At 41.1% G+C, this 27750-nt stretch overlaps 1 protein-coding gene across 4 annotated transcripts in view; it reads left to right on the top strand.

The window, feature by feature from the left end:
- HPSE2 (heparanase 2 (inactive)) overlaps window positions 1-27750 on the top strand; it is a 569943-nt gene that overhangs the window by 521117 nt on the left and 21076 nt on the right. For all 4 annotated transcript variants that reach the window (XM_032608390.1, XM_032608392.1, XM_032608391.1 and 1 more), the window contains one exon: window positions 21394-21539. In XM_032608390.1, the coding sequence (XP_032464281.1) occupies window positions 21394-21539 (146 nt within the window). The remainder of the gene's footprint in view (window positions 1-21393; window positions 21540-27750) is intronic.

The raw sequence follows: 27750 nt of genomic DNA, 5'->3' as shown, positions 1-27750 counted from the left end.
AGTACGTTCATCCACTCTGTGGCTGTAGACCGTAGGATTCAGAGGTCCATTTTTACAATATGCTGGGCACTGCACTGGCCATGTGATAGGAGATGAGTTTAGTTATTCAACACATACTTATTGAGCACCAACCAGCCTTGTGCTAACACTGTGCTAGTTTCTAGGAGTATAGCTCTGAAGGAAACAGACAGGATCTCTTGCTCTCAAGAAGCTCAGAGTCTGTCTAGGGAAGAGACATAATAAATAAGTAACCAGATAAATAAAATAATTACTACAGATTGTGAGAAATGCAATAAAGGTTTGGAGAAATCTGGTGAAGGGGCTATTTTGGATAAAGTGATAAAGATAGGTCCCTTAAGGGGGACACTTAAGCAGAGGCCTAAAGTATGGGCATGAGGTAGTTTCAAGAAGAGCTAGAGGGATCGCTTTTGCACTGGGGCCATAGAAGGGAGCGGGGCCCAGAGGATCCACAGAGCAGCAAAGGAAGCTACATGTAGTGAGGCAGGAGAAGAGTGACAGGACGAGGGGCTGGAGAGCTAAGCAGGAGCCAGCTGGTAGAGAGCATGAAGATCACCACGAAGAGCTTGGATTTTAGTTTAAGAGCAATGAGCGGCCACTGACAGGGCTTAACAAGGAGCTGATATGATCTGATTTAAGTTTGAGGAGGACGACTTTAGCTGATCTGTGGAGAATGGATTGTCTAGAGCGGAAGCAGAGAAGTCTAGATAGAAGGCGTTTGCAGACCAGATGGAAACTGTGATGACTCAGACTAGGGTAATAGCAATGAAGAGGGCAGAAGGGGACAGATGAAAGATGGAGTAGGAGGTAGAAATGAAAGGACATGTGGATGGACTGGATGGGAAGTAGTAAGGATAAGAAAAAAACCATTTTTACATTCTACCTCCTTTTATGCAAACCCCCGGATAGTATTATCCTAAATCACAACAATGCTGTACAAACCCCAACATGGGTTTGAACTCTCCTGAAAACATGTTTCCACCCCTCCCCAAGCAAGGGTAGACTGGCTGAAAATCTTTGCAAGGGACTTGAATTGATATTAGCACAGTTGGACACTGGTCCCTGTTCCAGAGTAGTAGGCCCCAGAAATTGATACCAGCTTCATCTCCCCCAACCCCAGTGAGCCCTGATCCTAATCTAGTCATGATCACACAGAGGCAGTCCTCCACCATCATTCACTTTTATGGTTGAGGTTTTCTCTCCAGGCCTCTACCCTGCATTTATTCCTACTTGAATTCCTAACCCACCCTTCTTCCCATTAGTGTCATCTGTAAACTTAATGATGACCGTGTTCTGTACTTCCGCCTCCAGGTCCTTTAGAAACAATGTTCTCTGTATTTATTTATTTATTTATTTATTTATTTATTTATTTTTTTTTTTTTTTTTTATGCGTTACGCGGGCCTCTCACTGTTGTGGCCTCTCCCGTTGCGGAGGACAGGCTCCGGACGCGCAGGCTCAGCGGCCATGGCTCACGGGCCCAGCCGCTCCGCGGCATGTGGGATCTTCCCAGACCGGGGCACGAACCCGTGTCCCCTGCATCGGCAGGCGGACTCTCAACCACTGCGCCACCAGGGAAGCCCCTCTGTATTTATTTTTGAAGTCATGAGCAGATGCCCATGCTGGGTGAACACAGACACTGAAATCTGAACCAAGGAAATGTGATTTTGGAATGAGACTGGTTCCCCATGACTCGTGCTAAACTTTATACTATGGAGTTTAATTTAATATCGGAGCTAGTGTTGTAACCAAAATAAAACTTACATCAGAGTTGATCTGATACATCTGATAATGTGACTGTTGTTATGCTACGAGAAATGATGTTTGTGTAAATGACTTACATACGTTTCTATTTCACAGTCACACCATAGCTATAAAGCTGTAGTTTTCTTGTAAGAATTGTCAGTTATTACCTCTATCACCCATGTGAACACAAACTCATAGTAAAAGACAATTTCCTTACTTCTAATCATTGTAATCACAGGGCTGAGGTTTCCCTTGCTGCACCCAGTCCTATCCTATACCTCCCCCCTACACTCCGGTCCTTAAGTATCACACATAACTCATTCTACTCTAACCATACTACAAGGATAGACATAGCAGAAACTCTAGCTTCTGCGGCTGTGGACTTTTTGCCTGAGGCAATTATAATATCCCAGTTCTGTGGCATGACTAAGGGGTATGTAATGTTGGAAAATTACGTTTTAGACAATGCATTTTTAGACAACTCTTCATGTAATTTTGCCTTACCATCGTGGGAGCATCTAACCTGCAGGATAGTTATTCTTACAGGAGAGTTACATTAAAAATTTTAAGTTGAAACACTCATAATGGATGTCAAAAGCTGCCAAGTGCTACTTCTCTCATGCTGCCAAATTCCCAAACCCTTTTATGGAAGTAAAATATTGAAGGATTTTTCTACCAGTCTTGCCCTTCTGAGCTCACATGCTACCCAGCCCACCCTACTCCTAATGTTTCATTTCCTGTTCTTCTGAGATCTGGAGGCCACAGAGGTAGGTGTAGGTCACTACAGCAGCCCAAAGGCCTGCTTTGCTTTCTCTGAAACTTGTGGGCTTCACCCATCAAACCCAGTTTTCACCAGAGGAAGATCCTTCTATCTCCCTTAATTAGCAGCTGCTATCTTTTCTTCTCCTTCTATGGCTTTTCCTTTTATAGTCAAAAAGCCACTTTGGGGCTTCCCTGGTGGCGCAGTGGTTGAGAATCTGCCTGCTAATGCAGGGGACGCGGGTTCGAGCCCTGGTCTGGGAAGATCCCACATGCCGCGGAGCAACTAGGCCCGTGAGCCACAACTACTGAGCCTGCGCGTCTGGAGCCTGTGCTCCGCAACAAGAGAGGCCGCGATAGTGAGAGGCCCGCGCACTGCGATGAAGAGTGGCCCCCGCTCGCCGCAACTAGAGAAAGCCCTCGCACAGAAACAAAGACCCAACACAGCCAAAAAAATAAAAATAAATAAATAAATAAATAAAAGCCACTTTGGATCTCTCTTAGGCCTGTCTTCCCAGAAAGTAGTCCGTCATTCTCTCTTGTGTTTTTGGACTCCCACCCTATTTTATAGTATCTGCCTGTGAAATGTACAAGAAGGAGATATTACAATGCTATAGCATTGTTAAGAAAAGTGAGGACTGATCATTCCTCCTACGTAATATGCGGGACCCCATGCAAAATGAAAATGTGGGACCTCAAATTTTAAAAAGTGCTATTAAAGGTACTAGAAGGCAAAGCTTTTTTCCTTTCTGCCAGTCTCTCTCTTGACTATGGTATTTTTTATTTGCCATTTAATGTTGTTCTAAGTAAAGAAATGAAGTTTTAAATAATTAGCATGAATTTTGCCTTTCATCTTTGTATTGTGCACATGAGACTTAAAAGCTAATATTAGAGCATTTAGGTTGTGTGTGAATTATCAAAATTATACAATTTGTACTTCATAGGTTGTACATACATATGTATTTTGTTCTTACCAGAACAATGGAAACACTGCACAAAATTAACTCAACTGTTTTTTATTTCACTTCTTGATGTGTGGACATTCTACCAATATTCCCTACCTTCAGATTATTGATAAATAAGAAACGACTGAAAGAAAAAGAACTGTGAGTTGCCCTATCTTTCCCTTTACTTCTGCTTTCATTTTCAGCAAAAGTGATTGGCTGATACAGAGAAGTAATATGAGTAAGAAAGGATATGATAGGATTCTTTTCTGTTTCATAGAACGCTATTGCCTTCTCCCTGTGTTTGAAACGAGTTCTGGTGTGAACAGAAAGTGTGGCTTCTTGAGGCTGTCAGCCTCTCTGCTCCCAACTTACACACGCTCACTTTGCACTCCCACGTGTCGTGGATACACCAGAATTCTGTGCTGTGGTACATCACAAACACTGTATATTAACTGGAGAGCAAAGAACTATAGACACACATATTGGGTATATCTCCTCTGCTCACATGCATGCTCCCTTGTCTCATTAGACTTCATTTACAAAACAGGAGTTGAAAGACAAAATTATTAAGAATTTCAAGACAGCAACAGTAGAGCATTAAGCCAAATGCAGGGCTTTTTTTGAGCACAGGGCCCTTCTGAGAATGGGGACAGACAGAGGGTTATAGGATTGGGTAGTTGGGAGAGCAGGTGGAACAGAACCTTGACTTTGCCAAAGGAAATGTCTTATTATGAAAATCCCCTAACCTATTGGACTTTATGCTCCAGTTTCTGTCAGGAACATCTGAAAATTTTGTTTATATCTTTGGCTGAGAAAGTAGAGAAGATAGGAGGGAACTCTGCCAATTTTTTCATTCCAGTTGACAAGGAAACTTCACTGGGGTAAAAGTGAGAGACCAGGTATTGAACCTATATGACACAGACTTTAATTCCTAATTATAAGGGAAATTTTAAATGCATTTTCAGTGTCCCACTTATACTTTTAAAACACCTGTTGTCACTTAAAACTAAGAAATGGTGATCAGAGCAAAATTAGAATAAAATTTTCCACCCGGCTTCTTTTGTGTGGAGAATTTGCTTTTGTGCAATTCAAGACTATGTCAGTGTGCTTTTGCAAATATCAGAATTATCAGATTACGTGGTGAGATTTATAATAATGTCTTCATTCAGGGTTCAATAAGCTGTTTTCCAGCTGGCAGGTTCCTGGAATTGGACTTTCTTTTGAACTTTGAAATGTTTGCACATTTCTAAGGGTCCATATTCTATTTCATACTGGGTTTCTGCGCCAAGGTACTGTTGTTTCCAGCTTCTCCATCAACTAATATTTCTTTGTGCAAAGTCTGTAAAACCCTGTAAATGAAGCTCTTTGGGTTTGTAATGATTGCTTTCCAACATGTGAGGAAATATCAAAAGTAATTACTGAGTTGGTACTGTGGCTTCCCATTTGCACGTACTAAGAATGATAATATATATTGGCAAAGTACCTACTCCAAAGTGTTCCTGTCACTAACCCTCAATCACTCCCTGAATAGTGAGGATGAGGTAATGGCTGGAAATAAAAACCTCTTCCAATGGTTCTGTGCTGTGTCCAACCAGGAGGACGGCTTGTTGTCCCTGGTCAGAGGGCAGCACCCATGAAAAAAAAAAAGTTAAGCCCCAATCCAGAAAAATTTTGCCATACGTATGACCACTTTGGTTAATTTTGTTTCTAGTGTATTTTCTGTTGGGAATGATCCAGGTTGGCAATATGGGTTTGCTAGTTAATTACCAGATCTTCTCTTCCCTTGATGTTGACAAAAATGGTCACCATAATGAGAACTAGACTCAAGGCACGGAATAGATACAGGTCTTCTGCCTTTTCTCTCTATTGCCTCTGTCTCCTCCTCTCGAGATTCCCTGATGGAGGTGGGCTCTCTTCCACAAGACCTACTTACTCCCATCCCAGAACTGCCTCAAAACCTCACACACTTCTTTGCTTTTCATAAAAAGGGAGCAAAGTACCTACCAGCTTCTATTACAGGAAACGAAGGGGAACAAAGGTTCTCTGTCCCTCCCCAGCTTGATTCTTTATCTTTTTCACATGCCCTGGCTTTGGGGTAGTAAATATACTTTGGTGATTGCAAAGTTAACTATTCTTTTAAAATCACATAAAGTTTGATATCAATGAAAATATCCTAAAAGCCATTAGATATATAGTTTCGCCTTAAAGGATGGATCTTACCTTGCACCTTGAAGTCCACTTTACTGGGAGGCCTGGATCCACTTGAGATGGGCCTTGTAGAGCAGGATCTGGACTCTAGACAAGCTTAACGGACCCCATACAAACACAGACAGCATATTCTACACTTAAAACAGTAAAATGTGAGGTTATTTGGGACAATTTCCTGAAAATCAGTTTTTAAGTCTCTCTGTAGGTGATCCTGGGGTCTATAAGTTGTGGTGTTCATAGTAATTTAACTTCTGCCCAAGAGCAAGGGGAGAGGTAGAGAGACTAATCCAGTTATCTGCAGCCAGCATTTCTTTTCCTCAGGAAAGATCTTGACCTTAGAAATTCCTGAAGCGTAGAAAACCCTTCTCCAGTGTTCAGAAAAAGTAAAGGGAACTAGCCCCTTCTGCTAACCCCGGCTGAGTGTGGGGTGTATTTGTCCTGCAGAAGGTGGATTGATAGACAGAACCGCGTTGGTCATGCTTTCCCACCAGTTCCACACTGTAGCCACTTCAGGTTCTGCCATGTGTGCCAGATTGAATTAAATGCTTTTTTAAGTCTCCAAAGCAGGAAAACATCTTTCTCCGACTGGTATTTTTTTGCATATTTGCTACTGAGTGTCTGCACAATAAAGACACGGTCTGTAGCTTGTTTTGCCAGAAGGAGAAATCTAATTTGGCTTTGGTGGACGTTGCTGCTAGTCAGATACAGTTTAATTCTTTAATTGAAGCAGCTTCAAAATAGCTTGTGGACAATGCAGTGTTCCGCGGGCTTTCCTAGACCTGTCTGGGTGGAGACCACCTTCACTTTGTGGTTCTGAATCCCCTTAGCTTGTCAGAGTGTCTGTCAAGAAAATGTCTCCTCTGCAGTTGGTTGACCCTGCCATTGGCCTGTTGGAGCTGTGGTTAAGTCTGTGGCTGACTTCACGGACTTTAATTCCCTCCTTGTTAGCCAGAAAGGTGCTAGCATTGTGCCACCCAGGACAAAAGAGTGAGCCAGCTCCTCTCCAAAGGCTTCCAGGAATCTCTCCACTGGCTCAGCTTCAGTAGCCTGCCTAGAAGGCAGCCTGTTATCATGAAGCCTCTATGCTCTAAGTACCTTACATGCACTTAACTTTCCTGATTTGTACAAATACTTTGGGGACAGAAAAGTTTGGTGTAAAAGAAGACAAGTTTGGGGAAAGAAAAGATCTGCTCCAGGTCACAGGTGCTTGTGCCCCTCTGACCACCAATACCCAAAGGATGAGTCAGTTAAGGAGAGAGAGATGGGACCTCAGAGTTTGCTCAACATCTACTTAGAGACCTTACTGGCTTTGGCCAAGTAAACGTTAAGCTCTTCAAGGTGTGAAACTGTGTCTTAGTTATTTCTACTTGTCCAGTATATCACAGGTGCTCAGCAAACGTAGACTGATGATAATAATGATGATGATGATATCTAGACAAAAAACACATATCTACTACCTATTCATTCATTTCTAGTGAAGGCAGGACCTTGTCCCTGGCCTGATTCTCTAAGGCTTTGGTGCACGCAAGTAATTGTCCCCAGCTTTTTCATAAAAGTGCCGCTGTTCACTTGTAACCTTTATCTTTTTTGCCCACTTTTTTTTCTATCTTGTTCCTGAGTTTTTCTCTGTATATACTTTAGCCTCTGCTTGTTCTCTTCTGATTGGCTAGTTGTTTGAGTTATGTCTTATCTACCTTGGGCCATGCTTTCCCCATCATTCATCCTTTCTAGAATATATTCAGATACCATACATGCAAGCACAGGCATTCATATAGAAGATGATTATTAATAGTAGTATCAGCTGATATTTCTCTGTGTCTGTTACTCACCAGGCACTGGGCCTTTGCATTCATTATGTTAATCCTCACAACATCTTCAGAGGTAGGCACAAGTGTCATCCTATTTTACAGATGACAGTCCTGAGGCTTAGAGGGAGAGTAACTTGCCCCAGGTGGTAGTCATACCCAGGAAGTGCTGAAGTTGAACTAGAGCCCAAGTCTGACTTCAGTTACTGCCACTCACGTTATAGGTCACAAAAATGATGTCAGTGAGGTCTCCTGAGTGAAACAAAACCTCTGTACCAGTAGCCCCCTCACTCTGTGAGGACATTCTCCTTGACAAAGCCCTAGCCACTCAAGCCCAGTCTTCACTCACTGCCTCTCAACTGCTGACCAGCTCCAGGTGAAAGCTGTAAGCCACACTCGAGAGCCTTCCTTGTTTACCCCAGCATGACTTTGCCACCTGCCCTCATTGTGTTGTGAGAAGAGCTGAAGGAATATTCTGGGGCACTAGACACTGGGATGGAAGCTTTCCCTTACTCTACTTCCTGAGTGATAAGCACCAAAAGAAAGAAAACATTCATGGGTAAGAACTGGTTCTACCTTCCAGGACTGGGCCAGGCACTTTCCCAGACCCCGTCTCATTTAAAGTTCATCATGATCAAGCAAGAAAGGTTTTCGTGGTTGAGGAACTTGTGGCTTAAAGCAGTTGACTGACTTGCAATGAACACAGATAAATGAAATTTAACTGGAATTCCAATCCAGGGTGCCTGACTCCAAAGCTCATGCTTTTCTGCCTCCGCTAGGATCATACACAAGTGTCTGGAAACCCAAAGTAGTCCAGGGAGCCAACACCATTGCAAAAGCAAAGAGCATAATATAAGTTTTTCCATGCTTGGAAATAGTTGACTGGGGTGAATGCAAGGAAAGTTCTTAAATGATTCTTAACAAGATCTTAGACATTCTTACATGTCACCATCGAACATAAAGTGTTAGGTTTAATGGGATATTATTTACTTCCACTCCACATAAATAAACAAGTATGGGTGTGTCCACATGTATATTTATGAGATACCCTATGAAGTGTGGGAGGGAGATGCACCAATATTTTCTACTTTCCACACTCTAGGTCAGTGATTTGCCAAACGAGGAGCCCCAGGGGAGATTTGGCAATGTCTGAACAAATTTTTGGTTATCACAACTAGGGGAAGGCTGTGCTACTGGCATCTAGTAATTGTAGGCTGGGGATGCTGCTAAATATCCTACAACGCACAGGACAACCTGCCGCAACGGAGAATCATCAAGCCGAAGCTACCAGGAGTGCTGCGGCTGAAAGACCCTGCTCTACATTTTAAGATGAGGGAAATGGTACACTTTCTCCCAGGTTCCTGGCATTACAGAGAAGGGCTTATTCCTAGCATATCCCTCCTGCATCCTGGGTAAAAAAATAACTGTGCCTGGAACCAGGAATCTGTTTAGGAAAAACTCACTGTTTTTTCCTTTACTCTCATACTACTGCCATACTCACAGCAATTCTGACACTGGATGTGTGGATTTTTTTCTCATACCAACCAATTATCGGACACCAGCTAGGTGTCCTACAATTCAATGTAGTTCTGACACTGTCTGCCTGGAGTTAGCGTTAGATCCCACAACTTAATGGCTCAGTCTCACAAGACTGCCCCCACTTCAGATGCCAATTACAAGTCTCAGGTTGTCCCTGGTACTTTTGACCGACAGCCTGGTATAAATCAGCATTTATACCAGGCTGTCAGTCAAAAGTGACTTCCTCCTCAGGTTTGATAATTTGCTAGATCAGCTCACAAGACTCAGGGAAACACTTAAGTTTATCAGTTTATTATATGATAAAGATACAGATGAACAACCAGTTGAAGAGATACATAGGATGAAGTCCAGAAGAGTTTTGTGCATAGGAGCTTCTGTTCCTATGGAATTGGGGTGCACCACCCTGCAGCACATGGATGTGTTTACCAGCCCAGAAGCTCTCCAAACCTCATATTTTGGGGATTTTATGAAGGCTACATCATATAGATATCAATTATTAACTCAATGTCTAGTTCCTCTACCCTCTCCAGAGAATGGGGGAGTGGGGCTGAATGTTCCAAACTTCTAAATATGCTTGGTCTTTCTGGTGACCAGCCTCCATCCAGGAGCCCAATAAGAGTAGCTGAATTAGAGCAAAAGATGCTCCAATCACCCAGGAAATTCAAGGGGTTTAGGAACTCTGTGTCAGGAACCAGGGTCAAAGAACTGAGGAACTGAGGGTAGATAATAATAATGTATAACACTACTTCAGAGACTCTCTCAATCAGGGAGAACCCAATGAATTTAGGAAATTTGACAATCCTAGTGAAATCAGATTTCTTATCACTTACTTTTCTATTTGCTGAATCCCAACTTAAATTGAGATTCTGGCAGCCTGATCCTTTTCTCTTCCCTGCAGTGCTCAATTGATTATCACATTTGTCCCAGGTTAGTTCTTCATATTTCAGGCCTATTCTGGGCCTGCTCGGGCTCTGCTCAGGTCTTCAAGGTGCAGCAAAGAGGGGTGCAGGGCATCTTAGGGGCTAGTTCAGCAAGGAGGAGTGTGTTTACCTGTACCTAATTCAGCCAGTGATGTGTGGCCTCTATTTTACTAATTCAGAGCATTCAGAGGAGGAGAGAGGATGGGGCTGATTTTTATCTCCAGGCAGCACTAGCTCTGAATTTTTAAGGGAGCTTCAGACTGAATTCACTTATCAGTAAAATAAGATGTTTGGCTGCGTACTGACATCTTACCCAGTTGATCAGGCCAGTACTTTTAATTCTAGCAATACGTTTGAATCATAGATTCAGAGACCTGCAGTAGTGAAAGTTATCTACATAATTTTAGTATTTTCATTCATTAATTCAACAAACATGTTATTAAGCACTGGTGCTGGGGCTATAATTCTGTCACCTCTGTACATTGCTTTTATCTATGTCTAAGCCTCAGTATCCTCACCTGTAAAAAGAAAGATAACAGTGCTTCGTCATAGGATTTATTGGTGAATTCAGTGAGATAATACATGTTAAGCACTCAAGAAATGTTTGTTGACATTGTTGGAAGAAACACGGACCCTGATCTCACTGAAGGGTCTAGGGGAGAATACACTAGTAAATAGGCAATTAACAAACACTGTGAAAACTGTTGAGGGGGTTACCTCAGTGTTCACAGGATCACATACAAGAGAAACCCTAACCTGGACATGGGGCTTCAGAGAGGTTTCTAAGAGGAAATTTCACTTAGGCCGAACCCCAGAGAATGAGAAGGAGTTGGCTAGGCAGGGCATGGGCAGAAAAAGTACCCTAGACAAAGGGAACGTTATTTCTAAAGGCCCAGAGGTGTGGGAGAATAGACCTTTCAAGGAACTGGAAGAAGGAAAGGAGTAGTCGTCAGATAACTGCTGTTTTCATTTAGGTGTATATCCTTCAAGTTTAACTGCACAGAGACACGTATTTCCCCTCAAAAATAAGATCACCCTATTTTAGAGTCTGTTCTTTTTCTACACACTATAATGAACATCTTTTGACATCATTAAATATGCTTCTAAAATAGAATTTCTAGTGACTGTAAACTATCCATAGTTGGATCCACCACAATTTGCTTATCTAGTAGTTTATTTATTGAACATTTAATTGTTTTGAAGCTTTTTCCCCGGTAAAAATAATGCTGTGATGATCATGGAACCAATTAAGATTCTTTGGTCATAAGAAAAAAAGGGAGAGAAGGAATCTAGGGAGCTTAAGCAGAGAAGAAAGGGAGTTGTTGAAAAGCTGAAGCACCCAGCTTGGAAGGGATAAGATTCAGGGCAATGAAGAATCCAGGTGGCAGCACCAATGAACATTCAGTCCCCTCAAGTTGCCACTCCATAGAGTAAATCCAGTCCAGCCGCTCTTAATATGCTTGGCCATCCCATTCAGTTTCCAGATTCCCTGGAAAGAAAGTCCAACTGGCCTAATATGATCAGTTACTCTCCTCAAGGGAGATCAGGGAAACTTGTTAAACAGTATACAATCATGGCTGAACCATATCCCAAAAGAAAATCCAGATGCTGTGATCAAAAGGAGGAAGAATTGATATTAAGGCACAAAACCAACGACTACTACAACCATCTTACTGATAAATCTTTGCACATATCTATGATTATTTCTTTGGAATAAATTATGAGAAGTGGAATTGTTAGGTCAAAGAGTATAGAGCAATTTGAGGCTTTTGATGCATATCAGCAGGTTATTCTCAAGAAGGATTACTTCTGGCAATTCATCCTTTTTTTTTTCTCTTTTTTTATTGTGGTAAAATATATATAACATAAAATTTGCTGATTTAACCATTTTGAAGTATACAATTCAGTGGCATTAAGTACAGTCACAATGTCATGCAACCATCTCCCGTGTCTATTCCAAAAATTTTTCATCACTCTGAACCCATTAAGCAATAACTCTCCATTCTCACCTTCCCCCCAGATTCTGGTAGCCTCTATTCTGCTTTCCGTATCATGAATTTACCTATTCTAGATATTTCGTATAAGTGGAACCATACAATATTTGTCCTTTTATGTCTGGCTTCCTTCACTTAGCATGTTTTCAAGGTTCATCCATGTTGTAGCATGTATCAGAACTTCATTCCTTTCTATGACTAAATAATATTCCATTATATGGATATACCACATTTTGTTTACCCATTCTTCTGTTGATGAACACTTGGGTTGTTTCCACCTTTTGGCTTTTGTGAATAATGTTGTAATGAACATTCTCATACAAGTTTCTGTTTGAGTACCTGTTTTAAATTCTTTGGGGCATATACCTGTATACCTAGGAGTGGAATTGCTGTGTTAGGGTAATTCTATGTTTAACTCTTTGAGGAACTGTCAAACTGTTTTCCACAGTGGCTATACCATTTGGCAAATCATTCTTGATACTAAGCTCTGGGAAATGTTTCACAGATATGTTAAACTTCATGACTGGAGTATTCAAGATAAGCAAGAATAGTTCAATTGCATTTTTTGCCAAAAGTAACTCTCATTAAAAGCATGTAGCTTGGCATTTTTATAGCGAACTTATCAGTTTTTCCCTTGCCATTTTGAACCCAGACGACATCACCTGTCTTGTCTCAATGAGCACGTGAAGGCAGGCCTGTATAATTCTTTGTGCGAGCTTGTGATTTCCTTCACTTGCAGCGTGCCTAGAATTCTGATTTCATATTCAGTGCTTCTGGTGCCCCTTGTATGATGACCTTCTGGGCTGCATTTCTAGGTTGGAGGCTTCCTGATTCTCCATTCCACTCAGTTCTCTGGTTTGGGCATCATCCCCACTGGATTGGGCTAGAAATTCCTCACTACTACTACTGTGTACCATAGAACCCCAGCTGAGCCAGTGCTTCCTTCCACCTTTACTCGGGTCTGGGATTGATGGGGCTGAGTACAGAAAACCTCTGTAATTTGTTTCAGAACACATTACCTGAAGTCCAGTTGTAGATAAGACTGGCTAAGAGAAGCAAGGAGCAGGGGATCAGACTGGGGGATGTGGGTACCTTCAGGCCCTTCTAGTTCCAACTGTTTATTGAACACAGGTTCTAGGTGCTCAGGTTCTAGGTGCTGTATTAGGCAGCTGTGAGAAAACACAGTCCTATCATCATTGAATTCATAGTCTAGAAAATAAGACACACATGAATCAGAAAATCCTACTAATAAATGTGTAAATATAAACTGAATCAAATGTCCTAAGGGAAAGAAATTGTTTTCTGAGGACACATAACAGAAATGTGGTCCAGGAAAACTTCCCTGGAAAAGTGACCCTAGAGTTAACACCTGAGCTAAGAGTTAACAAATTTTGTGTGTGTGTGCACCCACACATGTTGGGGAGGGGTGTGCGGGATAGGAATGGGAGATAATTAGAGAAACAAGAAGGCCCTGTCCATGGTGGAAGGGATAAAAAAAATCAATGTCCTTGAGGATAAAAGGCCAAGTAGAGAAAGGTGGGAAGGGACTAATTCATGGCAGAACCACTGGTTTTAGCCACTGTCTCTAGCCGGCAAGCAATGGGGAGCCATTTGGCAGTTTTAAGTAAGGTGGTCAATAAATGGATTGGAGGGGATTTCATTCCCTCTAGAGAGGGCAGCAGGGAAAATTGTAGCTTTTAGTATTATTTCCAAAGATGCTTCAGTCACATGGAAACTTTCTAGATCTGCCCTGCAGCTCTCCCTCCGTGGAGGAAGTTGGAGCAGCAGGGTTCTTTCCTTTACACATGAGCCCTGGCCCACCGCCACATCTAGAGCAAAACTCCATGGGGATGTTCCACTTCACTTGTTCTTGGCTCTCTAAGGTCAGCTATCTAGAGAAAGAGTGGCTACCGGGGTAGCCTCGTGCCTACTAGAGCTATGTTTTTGTGACTTTGGAAGTCAGGCAAGAGGCTCCACGATGGAAAAATATTTGTCATTTGGCTTTCACACTTCAGTGCATGTACACTTCCCAGAAAGAGAAAATATTGAGATTAAACAAGTTTAGGCACCTGCAGCAACGCCTATCAGTGCTCAGGAAAACCATAACCTTTGAACCTTGCGAAGTTATCGTTTCACTACGATTCAGCCCTGAAAAACCTCCGATCAGTTTCAGGAGGTGAAACTTGATTCGATCATTCATTCAATCAAATATTTACTGAGTACCAATATCTGTGTTCACAGGCACCAGATATGCAAAAGTAAGCCCTGATCTCAAGGAGTTTCCTTCCAACCTTCCCAACACATGCACACGTGCACACACACGTACACACACGAGTTATATTTATGTTTTCAGGGCAACTTAGAGCATAATTGTGTACATACTAGAATACAACTATTTTCATGAGGCTAAAAAACATCTTTCAAGGAATAAAGAGAAGAAGAAGCAACGTTTATTAAATATTTTGATATATCAGGCACTAATAGATATTTCCAGGTATATTATCTCATTAAATCCCTATGAGGAAACTGAGTTTTATTTTATTTTAAGCATTTTTTATTTCTTTAATGTTGTATCTATTTTATTTATTTATTTTTGGCTGCATTGGGTCTTCGTTGCTGCGCACAGGCTTTCTCTAGTTGCGGTGAGCGGGGGCACCCCGTTTTTTTTTTAACATCTTTATCGGAGTATAATTGCTTTACAATGGTGTGTTAGTTTATGCCTTATAACAAAGTGAATCAGCTATACATATACACACATCCCCATATCTCTTCCCTCTTGCATCTCCCTCTCTCCCACCCTCCCCATTCCACCCCTCTAGGTGGTCACAAAGCACCGATCTGACCTCCCTGTGCTATGTGGCTGCTTCCCACTAGCTATCGGTTTTACATTTGGTAGTGTATATAGTCATGTACCACAATGCTCATTGCAGCTCTATTTACAATAGCCAGGACATGGAAGCTACCTCAGTGTCCATTGACAGATGAATGGATAAAGAAAGTGTGGCATATATATACAATGGAATATTACTCAGCCATAAAAAGAAACGAAATTGAGTTATTTGTAGCAGGGGCTACTCTTCGTTGCAGTGTTCTCATTGCGGTGGCTTCTCAGCGCAGGCTTCTCTCATTGTGGAGCACTGGCTCTAGGTGCGCGGGCTTCAGTAGTTGTGGCACACGGGCTCAGTAGTTGTGGCTCACGGGCTCTAGAGCGCAGGCTCAGTAGCTGTGGCACAGGGGCTTAGTTGCTCCACGTCACGTGGGATCTTCCCAGACCAGGGCTCGAACCCGTGCCCCTTGCATTGGCAGACGGATTCTCAACCACTGCACCACCAGGGAAGCCCCAGAAACTGAGATTTAGAGATAATAAATAACTTTCCAGGATTTGAATATATATCTTTCAACTCTAAGCAAATTAATTGTCCACTTTTGTTTCTCTGTGAAGCCTTCCTGGAATCCCCTGGTCATAAATAATTGTTTTGGCTTCTGAATTCCCTAAGTTCTACGAGTGGTTCCCGCTTCTGTGGTGTTTACTTTAGTCAGCCTCATTTTACAGAGAATTGCTTACATGTATCTTGACCCCTAGGTTCCTTGAGGACAGGAAGATGTCCTGTTCATCTTAGTATCACTTGGGCTGAGCAGAATATCTGCATGCCACTAATATGTGCTCAGAGAGTGCTTGTAGAATGGAAGATGTATTCGCAGGCCTCACATGGGTGGTCAGAGCCTAAGGCCACAACCCAACACCCCTTCCCCACTCCTAGTTCTGTAGTGTATCACCAAGGGTCTCATGGTCATACAGTGTGGACCACCCAGGCTGCAAGCCCAAGCCCTGATCACATTTCCATCAGCAGCTGCCCCTTGCCACCTTTCCAGCCTAGTGGTGCACACTCCAAAGCTACAGTCCGCTCCCAGGAAGCCAGACTCCAGGCTGAGGTCCACACAGGTTCTGGCAACAAGACTCCTTCGCTGACCATACACCCCGCCCAGACTGGGTCACATGTATGATACTATACGGTCTCATAGATTTCTCCATTACCATTTGTTCTACTGAAATTAATTGCATAACTCATTGGTTTAAGGACTATTTTTCTTGATAAGATTTATAAACTTCATGATGGCAAGAACTGTATTTGTCTTCTTCACCACTATGTTCCTAATGCCTAGCATGGAGCCTTGAACATAGTACACATTCCATAATTGAATTCTAGCACCTCCTATAAGCCAGGCGCTCTACTAGGCATGGGCTTTAGGAATGAGTAAGTAGTCTTAGACCTTGAGGAACACAGGGTTCAGTGATTAATCCAGTAAATTCTGCAACCCTCTGTCAATTTCTTTTTTTTTTCCCATTTATTTTGGTTGAACTTACTCTATATACTGCGTTTTCCAGCTTTCAGACCACAATTGACTTTCTGACAAATACTAAAGAAAAAGAAAAGATTTAAAACCTCTGTCTTTTTAGGGTCATCTGTTATTAGTTTTCCCTCTCCAGCTAATAAATAGACTCTATTTTTCTTCAACTTCTTCTCATGTCTGACACACTTAAAGAATGTTTGTTTGGGTCTCTCTTTGTCCCTTGAAAATTGCAATGCATTCCTTGCTTTGGATTTTTTTATTGTTGACATGAAAAGCTATTATATTTGCCTTCCTTTTTATGACTGTTATTGTTTGAAAAGTTCTCTTTCTATTGCATCTTTCATGCACTGTCCTTTTATTGTTGTTGCTGTTGTTAGATATATATGTGCATTCTTTCTTTTTTTCCTATCTCATCTATGCTTAAAGATAATTTTTTCTGCATTTTCATGTCATTGCCTTAAGAGATATTCAGGAATTATTCCATTTGTTTAATTTTATTTGTGATTATATAAATGGCACATATTCATAGCAAAATAAAAGAAAGGAGAAAGGGAGGGAGGGAAGAAGGAAATATAATTTGGTTCTGCTGCTTTACATGAGGGAGAGATAAGGACAGTGAGAGAGGGAAAGTGGAGTTTTTTAAAAAGAGGCAGACTAAATAGGGAACTGAGAAAAGAATAAGGGTGAGAGAGGCGTCTGAAGGTGGTGCACGGAGCTAAGTAAAGGTGCAAATTTCACATTCACTTTGGCTTTAACCTACCGTCAGCTGACTTACCAACCCAAATCCTAGATTCCCCTGAGGGGAATCTACATTCTACTTTGATTAAAGACTTAACTATGAAAGAAAAACTCTAAAAGTTTTAAAAGAAAACATAAAATATCTTTATGAAATAGACATGAGGAAGGACTTCTTAAACAACACAAAAATAAATAAATAGATATTTTATGCCCACTAGACTGGCAAAAATTAAGAAGTCTGAAAATAACAGGTGTTAGCAAGAATGTGGATCACAGGGAACACATACAGACACTGCTGGAGGAAGTATAAGTTGGAATAATTGGAATCACTTTGGAAAACAGTTTGGCATTATCCTGTAAACCTGAATATTTTTATACCTGCGTGTAACCCAGCAATTCCAGTACTACAGTTTGTACTATAGAACCGTGCTTCTCTTAACTTTGACAAGCAACCGAATCACCTAGAGAGCCACACAATTTGGGGGCCTCACCCCTGGAGATTCTGATTCAGTACATCTAGGATAAAGTCCATGTATTTGCATTCCTAAGAAGCACCCAAGTGATGAGGCACTGCTGGTTTCCAATCACAATTGGAGTAATGCTTCTCCAGATTTCTTCACCTGGGTCTTGGGAAACAGGAACAAGAATGTTCAAAGACACGTTGTTCATAATAGCAAAAATCTGGACACAACTCAAATATCTATCAGCGAATAATGGATAAATAAATTGTAGTATTTTTACACAATGGAGTATCATACAATATTGAAAATGAATAAACTGTAAGTACGCGTAACTACCTGGATGAATCGTTGAAGCATAATGTTAAGTGAAAAAAGTAAGTCAAAGAAAACTACATACAGCGTGATACCACTTTTATAAAGCTAACAAATTAAATAATATATTGCTTAGGAGCAAATATATATATATATGGATAAAACTAAACTATGAAGGAAGGGAATGAAAAACATAAAAACGAGAAAAGGAAGACTCACATAACTAAATGCAACAGTGTGGGTATTATGGTAGCTTTTAAGATGGATGGTGGGTTCTCATATGCTTCAGAACTGTCATTAAGTTACATATATTCTCCTGTATATGGAAAACATATACATAAGAACTTGAAGCTATATTTAAAGAAAATTCTCACAGGTTGAAGAAAAGGCTTAGTCTTTCTGATTAAAAGTAGTCCCCAATGGTGCTTTGTGACCGACTGGAGGGGTGGGATAGGCAGGGTGGGAGGGAGGGAGACGCAAGAGGGAAGAGATATGGGAACATATGTATATGTATAACTGATTCACTTTGTTATAAAGCAGAAACTAACACACCATTGTAAAGCAATTATACCCCAATAAAGATGTTAAAAAAAAAAAGTCCCCAAGTACAGGCAAATTAATGCAGAAACTCACATTGACACATTCCTGGTAAAAATTCAAATATCAAGGATAAAACATGACTCCTATAAGCATCCTGGCAGGACACAAAAGGTAGAAAACAAACAGGCTAACCAAACATAGAAAGAAATTCATGCTAGCTTCAAACTTCTCTGCAACAACTGCTGCAAAAAAATAATTTCAGAATTTATTTGGAAAAATAAATGAATATTACTAATTAAGGAACATTTGAACAAAGAAAGGAAAATTATAATGAAATGAACTTGAATCTCTAGATATTAAATGCTAACTATAATAATGAAAATGATGTGAAACTGATTTTTTAAAAATAGAGAGTTCAGGGCTTCCCTGGTGGCGCAGTGGTTGAGAGTCCACCTGCCGATGCAGGGGACGCGGGTTCGTGCCCTGGTCCGGGAAGATCCCACATGCCACGGAGTGGCTAGGCCCGTGAGCCATGGCCTCTGGGCCTGTGCATCCGGAGCCTGTGCTCCGCAATGGGAGAGGCCACAGCAGTGAGAGGCCCACGTACTGCAAAAAAAAAAAAAAAAAAAAAAAAATACAGAGTTCAGTAGAAGAGAATAGAAAATCCAGACACGGAATTATATATAACATTTCTTATCAGTATATGTATCATGATATAAATATCATAAACTATTATATATGACATATGCATATATTTATATGTTTTTATGTGTTATATATAACATGATTTTAAATATGTTATATAATACACATTATTATATATAATTATATATCATTTATATTATATATCACAATGTATATTATATTGTACATATGTGTGTATGTATATATGTATATGTATATATAGTATATATGTATTATAATATATATGCACATTATACCATATCATATATTGTATAATATATACAATATACATTATAATACAATATAGTATATACAGTATATTATATATTAGATAATAACAGACATGATAATGTATAATATTATATAATATAAACATTTATATTTCATATGTATAAATTTTAGTTTGTGATAAAGGTGGGTTTAGGGATAGGTTATTCACTATATGATGCTACAACAACTAATAGATAATTTAGACAATAGTAAAGTTAGTACCATACACCCAAATATTTTTCAGTGAATTAAAAGTTTAAATTTTTAAATGATAATATAAAAAGAACTAGAAAAAATATCAATGAATATTGATCTTACCCTTGTGTGAGGAAGGACTTTCTAAGGATAAAAGAAAAAGAAGAAATCAAAAGAAAAAGATTTATATATTTTTCTATAAAAATTTTTGAAATTCTTCACGTCAAAAAAATCATAAAAAGTGATAAAAAGCAAACTACAAATTTGGACAGAATATTTGTTTCATAAATATTCCAAAGGATTCTTACCACTAATATTAAAAGATATGTTACAAATCAATGAGAAAAAGGTGGACATCCCATTGGAAATACTGTCAATGTGATCATCTCTTCACAAAGATTACTTCAAATCAAAGACACAGAAATTGTAGTCAAGTAAGAGCAATGAATTTTTTTTATCTATATGATTGACAATAATGAAATATTTGCTATTTTAAATATAAGGAAACCATATTTAGCAGCCATCCTAAGTCCACTTAAAGTTAATTAAGGTAAATGGGCAAGGCTTAGTACTCAGGGCAGATTTGGAGCTATTCTGGAGACAGACAAGCTCTGGGACTTTGTTCTGATTTATTCAATTCACCAGACATTTTTAAGCAGCTGATGTTATAGATGACCACAAAAGGGAAAAAAAAAAAAAAGATTATTGAAAGATGAAGGCTGAGAAGACATGATTGATTTCTTTAAGATCTTGAATAGAATGCCTGCACTGAAGAGTATGTTCACTGAATTCCAGAAATGGGGGGAGGGGGGAAGCTCCTAAACAAATTAGGAGGCCCTATTTACATGGTGAGTTATAAACACTGAAGTCATTACCCCATAATAGGGTTTAAGAGCAAATACAAAACAAATACAAAATATGTTTTGTATCCAATATAAAAATAAAACATGATAATAGCAAATACAGTAGAAATTAAGGTGGCGGTAAATAGGCATTTGTAAGTTCAAACTCCTGTGTAGATTACAGATTATTTATTTATTTATTTATTTATTTATTTATTTATTGGCGGTACGCGGGCCTCTTACTGTTGTGGCCTCTCGCGCTGTGGAGCACAGGCTCCGGACGCGCAGGCTCAGCAGCCATGGCTCACGGGCCCAGCCACTTCGCAGCATGTGGGATCCTCCCGGACCGGGGCACGAACCCGTGTCCCCTGCATCAGCAGGCGGACTCCCAACCACTGCGCCACCAGGGAAGCCCCTGAGTATTTATTAATCAGCTACAAATGGACCCTGGAATGTTTAAAAGCACCACATTGTTTTTAGTTTAGAATTATTGAGGATGACCAAGAATTAGCACCATGGTTTGCAGACATTCTTCTGTTTGTATTTTCACCTCTGGAATCAGGACTCTGGTCTCCTGTCTGGAGGAACTTCATCCTCCTCCCACCACATTAAGGGTGACAATATTTGGAGGATGATATGTTGGATTCTCACATTGGTGACAATCCTAAAGATTGGAAATCTTCCATTCTATAATTAAACAGAAGTCATAAACCAGTATGAAAGTAAAGTCATAGGGAAAGAAAGTTGAAAATTCAAGGCCCAGCTGGTTGGTCTTTTATATGTGAAAAACTGATTCATTTGCTTTGCATGCCACTCGGGGCTCGCTCCACTGACATTTCCTCATTTGGCCAGTTGCAAAGGCCACTTCAGATAACGCCCACTTCATTATGAACCGAAAATGAGCACTTCATTGGGGTGATCATGCTTACAGGGTTAGGGTCTCGCTGGTCCTGATTCACCATATTCCCGGTAAGAAGTGGATTCTGGCCTGCGTGTTTGTATGTTTACTCAGAACACCCGAATGTGTGTCTATCTCTGACTCTCTGCCTCTCTATTCTCCTCAGGACTACTGGCTCTCTCTCCTTTACAAGCGCCTGATTGGCCCCAAAGTCTTGGCTGTGCATGTGGCTGGGCTCCAGCGGAAGCCACGGCCAGGCCGAGTGATCCGGGACAAACTAAGGATTTATGCTCACTGCACAAACCACCACAAGTAAGTCTGCAGAGAGATGGCACAGAAAGCCACCCCTGGGGAGCTTCAGGCCCCTTTGAGAATTTCATACATGGGACCCCTTCAAGACTTATTGAAAACCACTTCTGGATTCACTTTACCTGCTCTTTGCAGGTTTCAAATGGTTTCTGATAAACAGCTTTTTCTCCAAGTAAACCCCCTCTCTCACACTTACAGGATTTATTCATAAAACGTTCATAAAAATACATGCCATTTGTTCATTTACTTCTTCATCCAACAAATTTTTACTGAGCATTTTCTCTCAGCCAGTTGATGTGATGTCCAGGAGGCTTATTTATATGCCTCTGCCTGAACCAAGGGTAGCGATATAAAATCTGTTCCTAAGATACACCAGGCGAACTTGAGGAAATAAGTCTACGTCTCTAAGATGCATTTTGGAGAGCTATACCACTAGAAACCTAACCATATACCAGTGCATCCCAAACTGAGAGTGCCCAAAAGTAGTCAGGCCAGCTTTAGAGCTACTTCAGTATTTGGAAAACCTTTTCAGCTATTTTAAAGGTTAAATAAAATCTAGGCTTCCTTTTTTAGGGGGCCGGACTTTGAGCAATCAGCACGGTAACAGGTATGATTATGCTCTTTTTCATCTGAAGCTCTGGTTGTCAGAGTTGTCTTTTAAAAAATAGGAAAAATAATTAGTAAATAAATAAAGTTTGGCAGATAAAATATTTTAAAACGTGAGGTTCATAAGGTAAAAATTTTAAACTGAGCCTAAAGCAAAACCCATCAGACCAAATATGGCTTTCTTACATCACTTTCTATTTAAGGAACAGAGTAGGCAGCTCTGGAAGTAAGAACTTTTCTGTTCCTGCAGAGAAACCTCATGTGGAGTGGGAGTGAGGGAGAAGGAAGCAAGCGCCTCCAGCCAGATCTTCCTTCCAGTGAGCCTGTCAGGAGCTGATCACGGGTAGCGGAGGCACAAAGAGCTCCAGTGGTCAGGTTACAACAGATGCTCCTTCCCCTTCCTTGATGACAGAGGAGCCAAGCCAGTTAATTTATCAGGATAAGATTTTTCAAAGGATCACTCTGAGCATAGGGGGGTCAGGGGCCAGTTGTCTTGTCTGTAGACACAAGTGCCCATTGTGGATGAGTGGAGGCTGCTTTGGGCAGAGGCCAGAGGCTTTCAACGTCCCTTTTGCTCCACGGGAAGCTCAATCCAATACCTGACAGAGAGCGACTGCTTTATGGCCTCGGCTGGAGTTATCTGATCACCACACAAGGAAACATTGTATTCCTTGTCTCCACCCTGGCCTTGAGGTAACCACCCAAAAGGTGGACCCCCAGCTTCAAGAGAGAAAAATTACTCTTGGCACCTTTTGTCTCTTTTGGGAAGCACATCAGTATGTGCCCTTTATACTACAGGTCTGAGGACACAGGGGAAAATGTCAGTAGTCAAGCCACGGGCTTAGCAGAATTTGAGGGTCTTCACAGAGGTCTCTTCACATTGTTTCATCCCAGTGTCCATCCTGACGTTCTTTGACGTTCTTGTGGGAAGTTGTCACTAATATTCTGAATATACTGTGCCCTCAGGGCCAGTGCCTCATGCATTTTTGTATTCTTGGTGTCCAGTAGAGTGACTGGCCTGAGGAAGGTCTCAGTGAATGTTTGATGAATGGGCGAGTGAAGGAATGCAGAAATAGGGCATCAGGACATCACTGATGATTTACAGTTATAGCTCTCTTTCCTTTTGCTGTTACCACACTGGCCAGAAGGAAGGGGTGTGGTGGAATGGTTAAGAATTCTGCCATTCACTAGCATCGAATCATTCATTGCATTCAATATTCTCTCTCCATCACCAGGTCTCCTCTGCTTTCTATGGAAAGTCACTCCAGAACCTCTCTGAGGAAACAGTGCCACTGTGCTTCTGTCAGTTCCATCCCTCTTTCTCCCTGTTACATAAAAGAAAGAAATGGCTTTACTAATCTATTCCACAGATGACCTTAGTGATTACTGGGGTGAAGGTCTTTTTGTTCCTATTAGAGAAGAAAGCCCACAGTGGATACACTGAGCTGGCTGAGTTTGCCGATCTTCTCCATGTTAGTGGGTGTCCGGTGCCTTAGATAGGTGGACACAAAGATAGAACTGTCTCTGCTCCTTCTCTGTGGGAAGCCACGTGCCCTGTCTGTGCCCCTTCATCCTCCATAGCAGTCACGAGGAAGCACTCCTGGTTCACTTAGTTTATTTGTGGCCAAAGAGGCCAAGGTCACAGAAATGTCCCAGAGTGGGCATGTTAGCTTCACGCTGTCCAGTCTTGACCAATACTCTGAAAATATATATCCTTGCTCAAAATAGGGAATTGGGTGAGAAAGTATAAGTTTACCAGTAGAATAAACCAAAGAAGGGGTCTTTTAAAGTAACTCCTGCACTCCAGTCTGTATTGAACACTTGCTGTGTGCCAAGCGTCTTGCCAGATATTCACATTTGTATTATCGTATTAAATTCCAAAGGTTCTATGGTATCACACGTATAGGCAAGTAGCAACATTAATAATGTAAAGATTTTTACATTTGGAAAGAACCCTTAGAGATCTTTGGCCTGGTGTCCTATATAACACAGAAATGCCCTTTACAATCTCCCTGACAGTCATGAACCTCTACTTGAATACCTCACTCCCTCTCATGGCATCTCTTACACTGTGGGTCGTTTCTGACCTAGTAGAACCTTGTCTTTTATGACTGATTTAGGATAAAGAGTTAGATACTCATACCAACACTAGCAGGTGCTTTTCTGCTTTCTGTTCTAGAGGCAACAAATTAGGACACTGGCAGCGTAGCAATTCTCACCCTAAGTCTTCTTATTCAGAGAACGAATAAGTTTTGACTAGGAAACCGTCTTTTTCTAAACCATTCTGCTAACACAATGTATGTTTCTGGGAGGAGCTGAGGTCCTTAGCCAAGTTCAGAACCAGTTGAAGCCTGGTGGATACTGAAGCAAAATTGAGCCTTTTGGGGTTCAAGTTCGTTTATTATTGGCAAAGCACAACTTCCTGTTTTTCAGAAGTTTTTTTAAAGACTCATAAAAAGGTTCCTGAGGCTTCTTGGACATCAAATGGCTCTTACAAAACAATATTTTGATGAGTTAAGTGTAAATGAATCAGAAACATGTGGATTAAATTTCCCTTAAAATACACAGCGCTTTGAAATTAGGGGAAAAGATGTTTGGCAAAACATGGCCTGACTTTTACCAAACCCAAGAACTTTGAATTAGATTTGGAGACAATGGACCAACACAGTTTTCAAACACATAGACTTTCACTGGAAATGGCCACGGATTTCAAAGCGACACCCTCCCTTCCCTTTCCTAGTCTCCCAGCTTCACTGGAGACATTTCTAGAACAGGGACTGTTTTTCATCTGTAAGTCAAGATGCACCTCCCCATATGACACCCCTCGCCTCTTCTATCCATGATATTCCAGGCCCAGTCCCCACTCCTGACTCACTTCCTCCCCCTCCCACATGGCAACATAGGGATGTCAGGCAGCAAAAGAACAGCCAGAAAGATGAACTCCAGATACACGCATTCTCTGCTGGTGACAAAGTCTTACCATGAGTGAGACATGGAACAAGACAGATGTTCTACCAGACAGAAGGGGCATTAACGGAGAGAACAAAAAGCCCCCTGGACTTGACAACATCAGAAGGTCAGCAGTTGCCTCCAGTCCACACCTTCAGTAGGACCCCATTTCCTTAGGGAACAGATAGTCCTCCGAGATTATTTTTCTGTCGGCAGAGAATGTACATTCTTCAGGAATCTGGTTTCTCAGCATAGTACTTTCAGGTTGGTGCTGCATTCCCCAGCCAAGAATGTGTCTTCACAGCCAAAGGCCTCTGCTTAATGTCCTTGCCCATCAGCGAAGCAGGGAAAGCGATGACCAAGGGGGTCTTCAATGCCAGTTCCTACCTGAGGAGGCTCCGTGAGCTCTGTGAGAGCCTTGGCAAGTTGGTGTCTGGGCTGGCTTTCAGTACTGGCTTGTCTCCCCCAGTGGAACTGTGTAAATGGAAATCAGACCACTGCCGAGCAGCTTGAAAAGATAGCTTTCCCTGAAGCCGTGGTGTGATTTCAGGTCTCCCTCCCACCCACCGCTTCCCCACATCCCTCCCTTCTCCTCTGCCATCTCCAAGGGCTCATTCTGCCCCAGCTCTGCAGAGGAGAAACTCCTAAATGCAAACACGCAGCTCTGTCCACCTCTGCTGCTAGCCTTTGAGAAGGTTGTTTGATGGGAGTTAGCAGAAGGCTTCACCACAGTCTGTGAAAATTGGTACTCATGCACGCCTGCTTTTGCTCACACGCTGAAGCCCGCAGTGCCTGTAGTTAATGTCGTTTTGCACACCGCTAAGCTAAGCTTAAAGCCCACCAATGGAATTTAGTTGGTGTTCGTTAATGTTGGTAAAATGCTAACATCGGCTAGCAGCGTCTTCCTTCAGATCTCTGATGACACAAGTCTGCACAAATAAGTGGGCATTCTCTTCTGACCTAACTCATTGGCTCCAAAAGCTAGTTCACATGCTTCAGGGGACTGAGGAGAAGGACCAGAGGAGGAGGGACCAAATAGAGGAGTCATTTAATAATTTATCAGAATATCAATTCAGGTATCCAAAAACCTTGAATGCAATAATGTACCCTCCTACAGATGCAAGAAAAATCACCGGACACACAGCCAAAAGGGTATACTCTGGAAACTCTTCTCATAACCTTAATGGATTGCTCTAGGCAAGTGGTTCCCAAACCAAACTCATCTGCCAAATATCTTGGAAAGATTTTTTTTAATATCGATTCCCAGACCCCAATCACAAATGGATTAAATAAAGGGATGAGGCCTGGAAACCGTATTCTGTATTTTTTTTTAGTCCAAGTTATCACAATGACTGGCCCTTGGTCACTCAACTCTTAATTAGCACATTTAGAGGCATAGATGAGTGACCCAGAGGCTGAGGTGTGCTGTTTCTGCAGGGAATGATATTTTCCTGTGGGCACAGTTGACTTAGAGTTGCTCTGAATTTCTCCTCTGAAAGCAGGATGGGGCCACTTTGTAAACCTGTGCTGGTTTAAAAGGATTCCAAAAAGTGAATAGTTATATAATCATGGGGTAGGTAAAGTAGCAAAAGTAGAAATCAAAAAGGTCAATAAATTTGACTGCCTAGAAGTTTTGAACTTTTATACATCAGAATACAACGCAAACAAACTGAATCAGTCAAAGAAAACTGGGAAAAATTTTGCAATATACATGCAAACAAAGGATCACTATCTTTAATAGATAAATAGTTTTTATATATCAATAGAAAAATGGGCAAAGGACATGAACAGTCAGTTTACAAAAGAAGAAATGGCAAAGAGACAAATGAAAAAAAATACTGTGCCTCAGTGTGAATTTTTTAAAAATACAAATTAATACAACATTGAAATCCCATTATCACCCCTCAGGTTGAGAAAGATATTTTAAAAGGTTAATATCCAGTGTTCTTAGGGGTATGAGGATATGGGTGCTCTCATACCTAGGTGATCAGAGCAAACTGATACAAGCTTTCTAGATAATATCAATATTATCAAAATGTGTATATTAGTCAGGATAGACGAGGTTATGCTCTGATAACGAAGGACCTCCAAATCTTCACGGCTTTCAATAAGAAAATGTATTTCTCTTTCACACTACTTGTCTGTCATGGCTCAGCTGTATCTCTCCACATCATCCTCATTCCAGGATGCAGACCAATAGAGCAGCCTCTCTCAACAACATTGTCGGTCTTCTGGCAGAGGGAAAAGAGACATGGCAAAATATGGGCTGCTTACTAGAGCCTCTGCCCCAGAGGTTTTAACATGTCCACGCACATTGCATTGACCAAAGCCAATCGTGTGATCACTCTAGTGTTCAACAGAGCCGGGACAAAATAATCTTCCTTCCCACAGAGAGGGGCACCAACTGGGTAGGAATCAGCTTTGGTGAGGAATCATACCCTGCATTCCCTTTGACCTAGTGTTTCCAACTTCCAGCACTTTATCCATCAGAAATAATCATGAAGTGCAAAAAGTTTATATAAATGAAGTCCTGCATCACATAATTTATAATGGCAAAAAATTACAAACAACGTAAGTCCCCAAAGGAGGAGCCTAGTTAAATAAAGTTAAATAAATTTCTATGATTGAAGGACTTAATATTCAATAAGTGAAGAATATA

This window comes from Phocoena sinus, chromosome 16, assembly GCF_008692025.1.
Source record: "Phocoena sinus isolate mPhoSin1 chromosome 16, mPhoSin1.pri, whole genome shotgun sequence".
Lineage (NCBI taxonomy): Eukaryota > Metazoa > Chordata > Mammalia > Artiodactyla > Phocoenidae > Phocoena > Phocoena sinus.
This window is presented reverse-complemented; position numbering and strand designations above follow the sequence as displayed.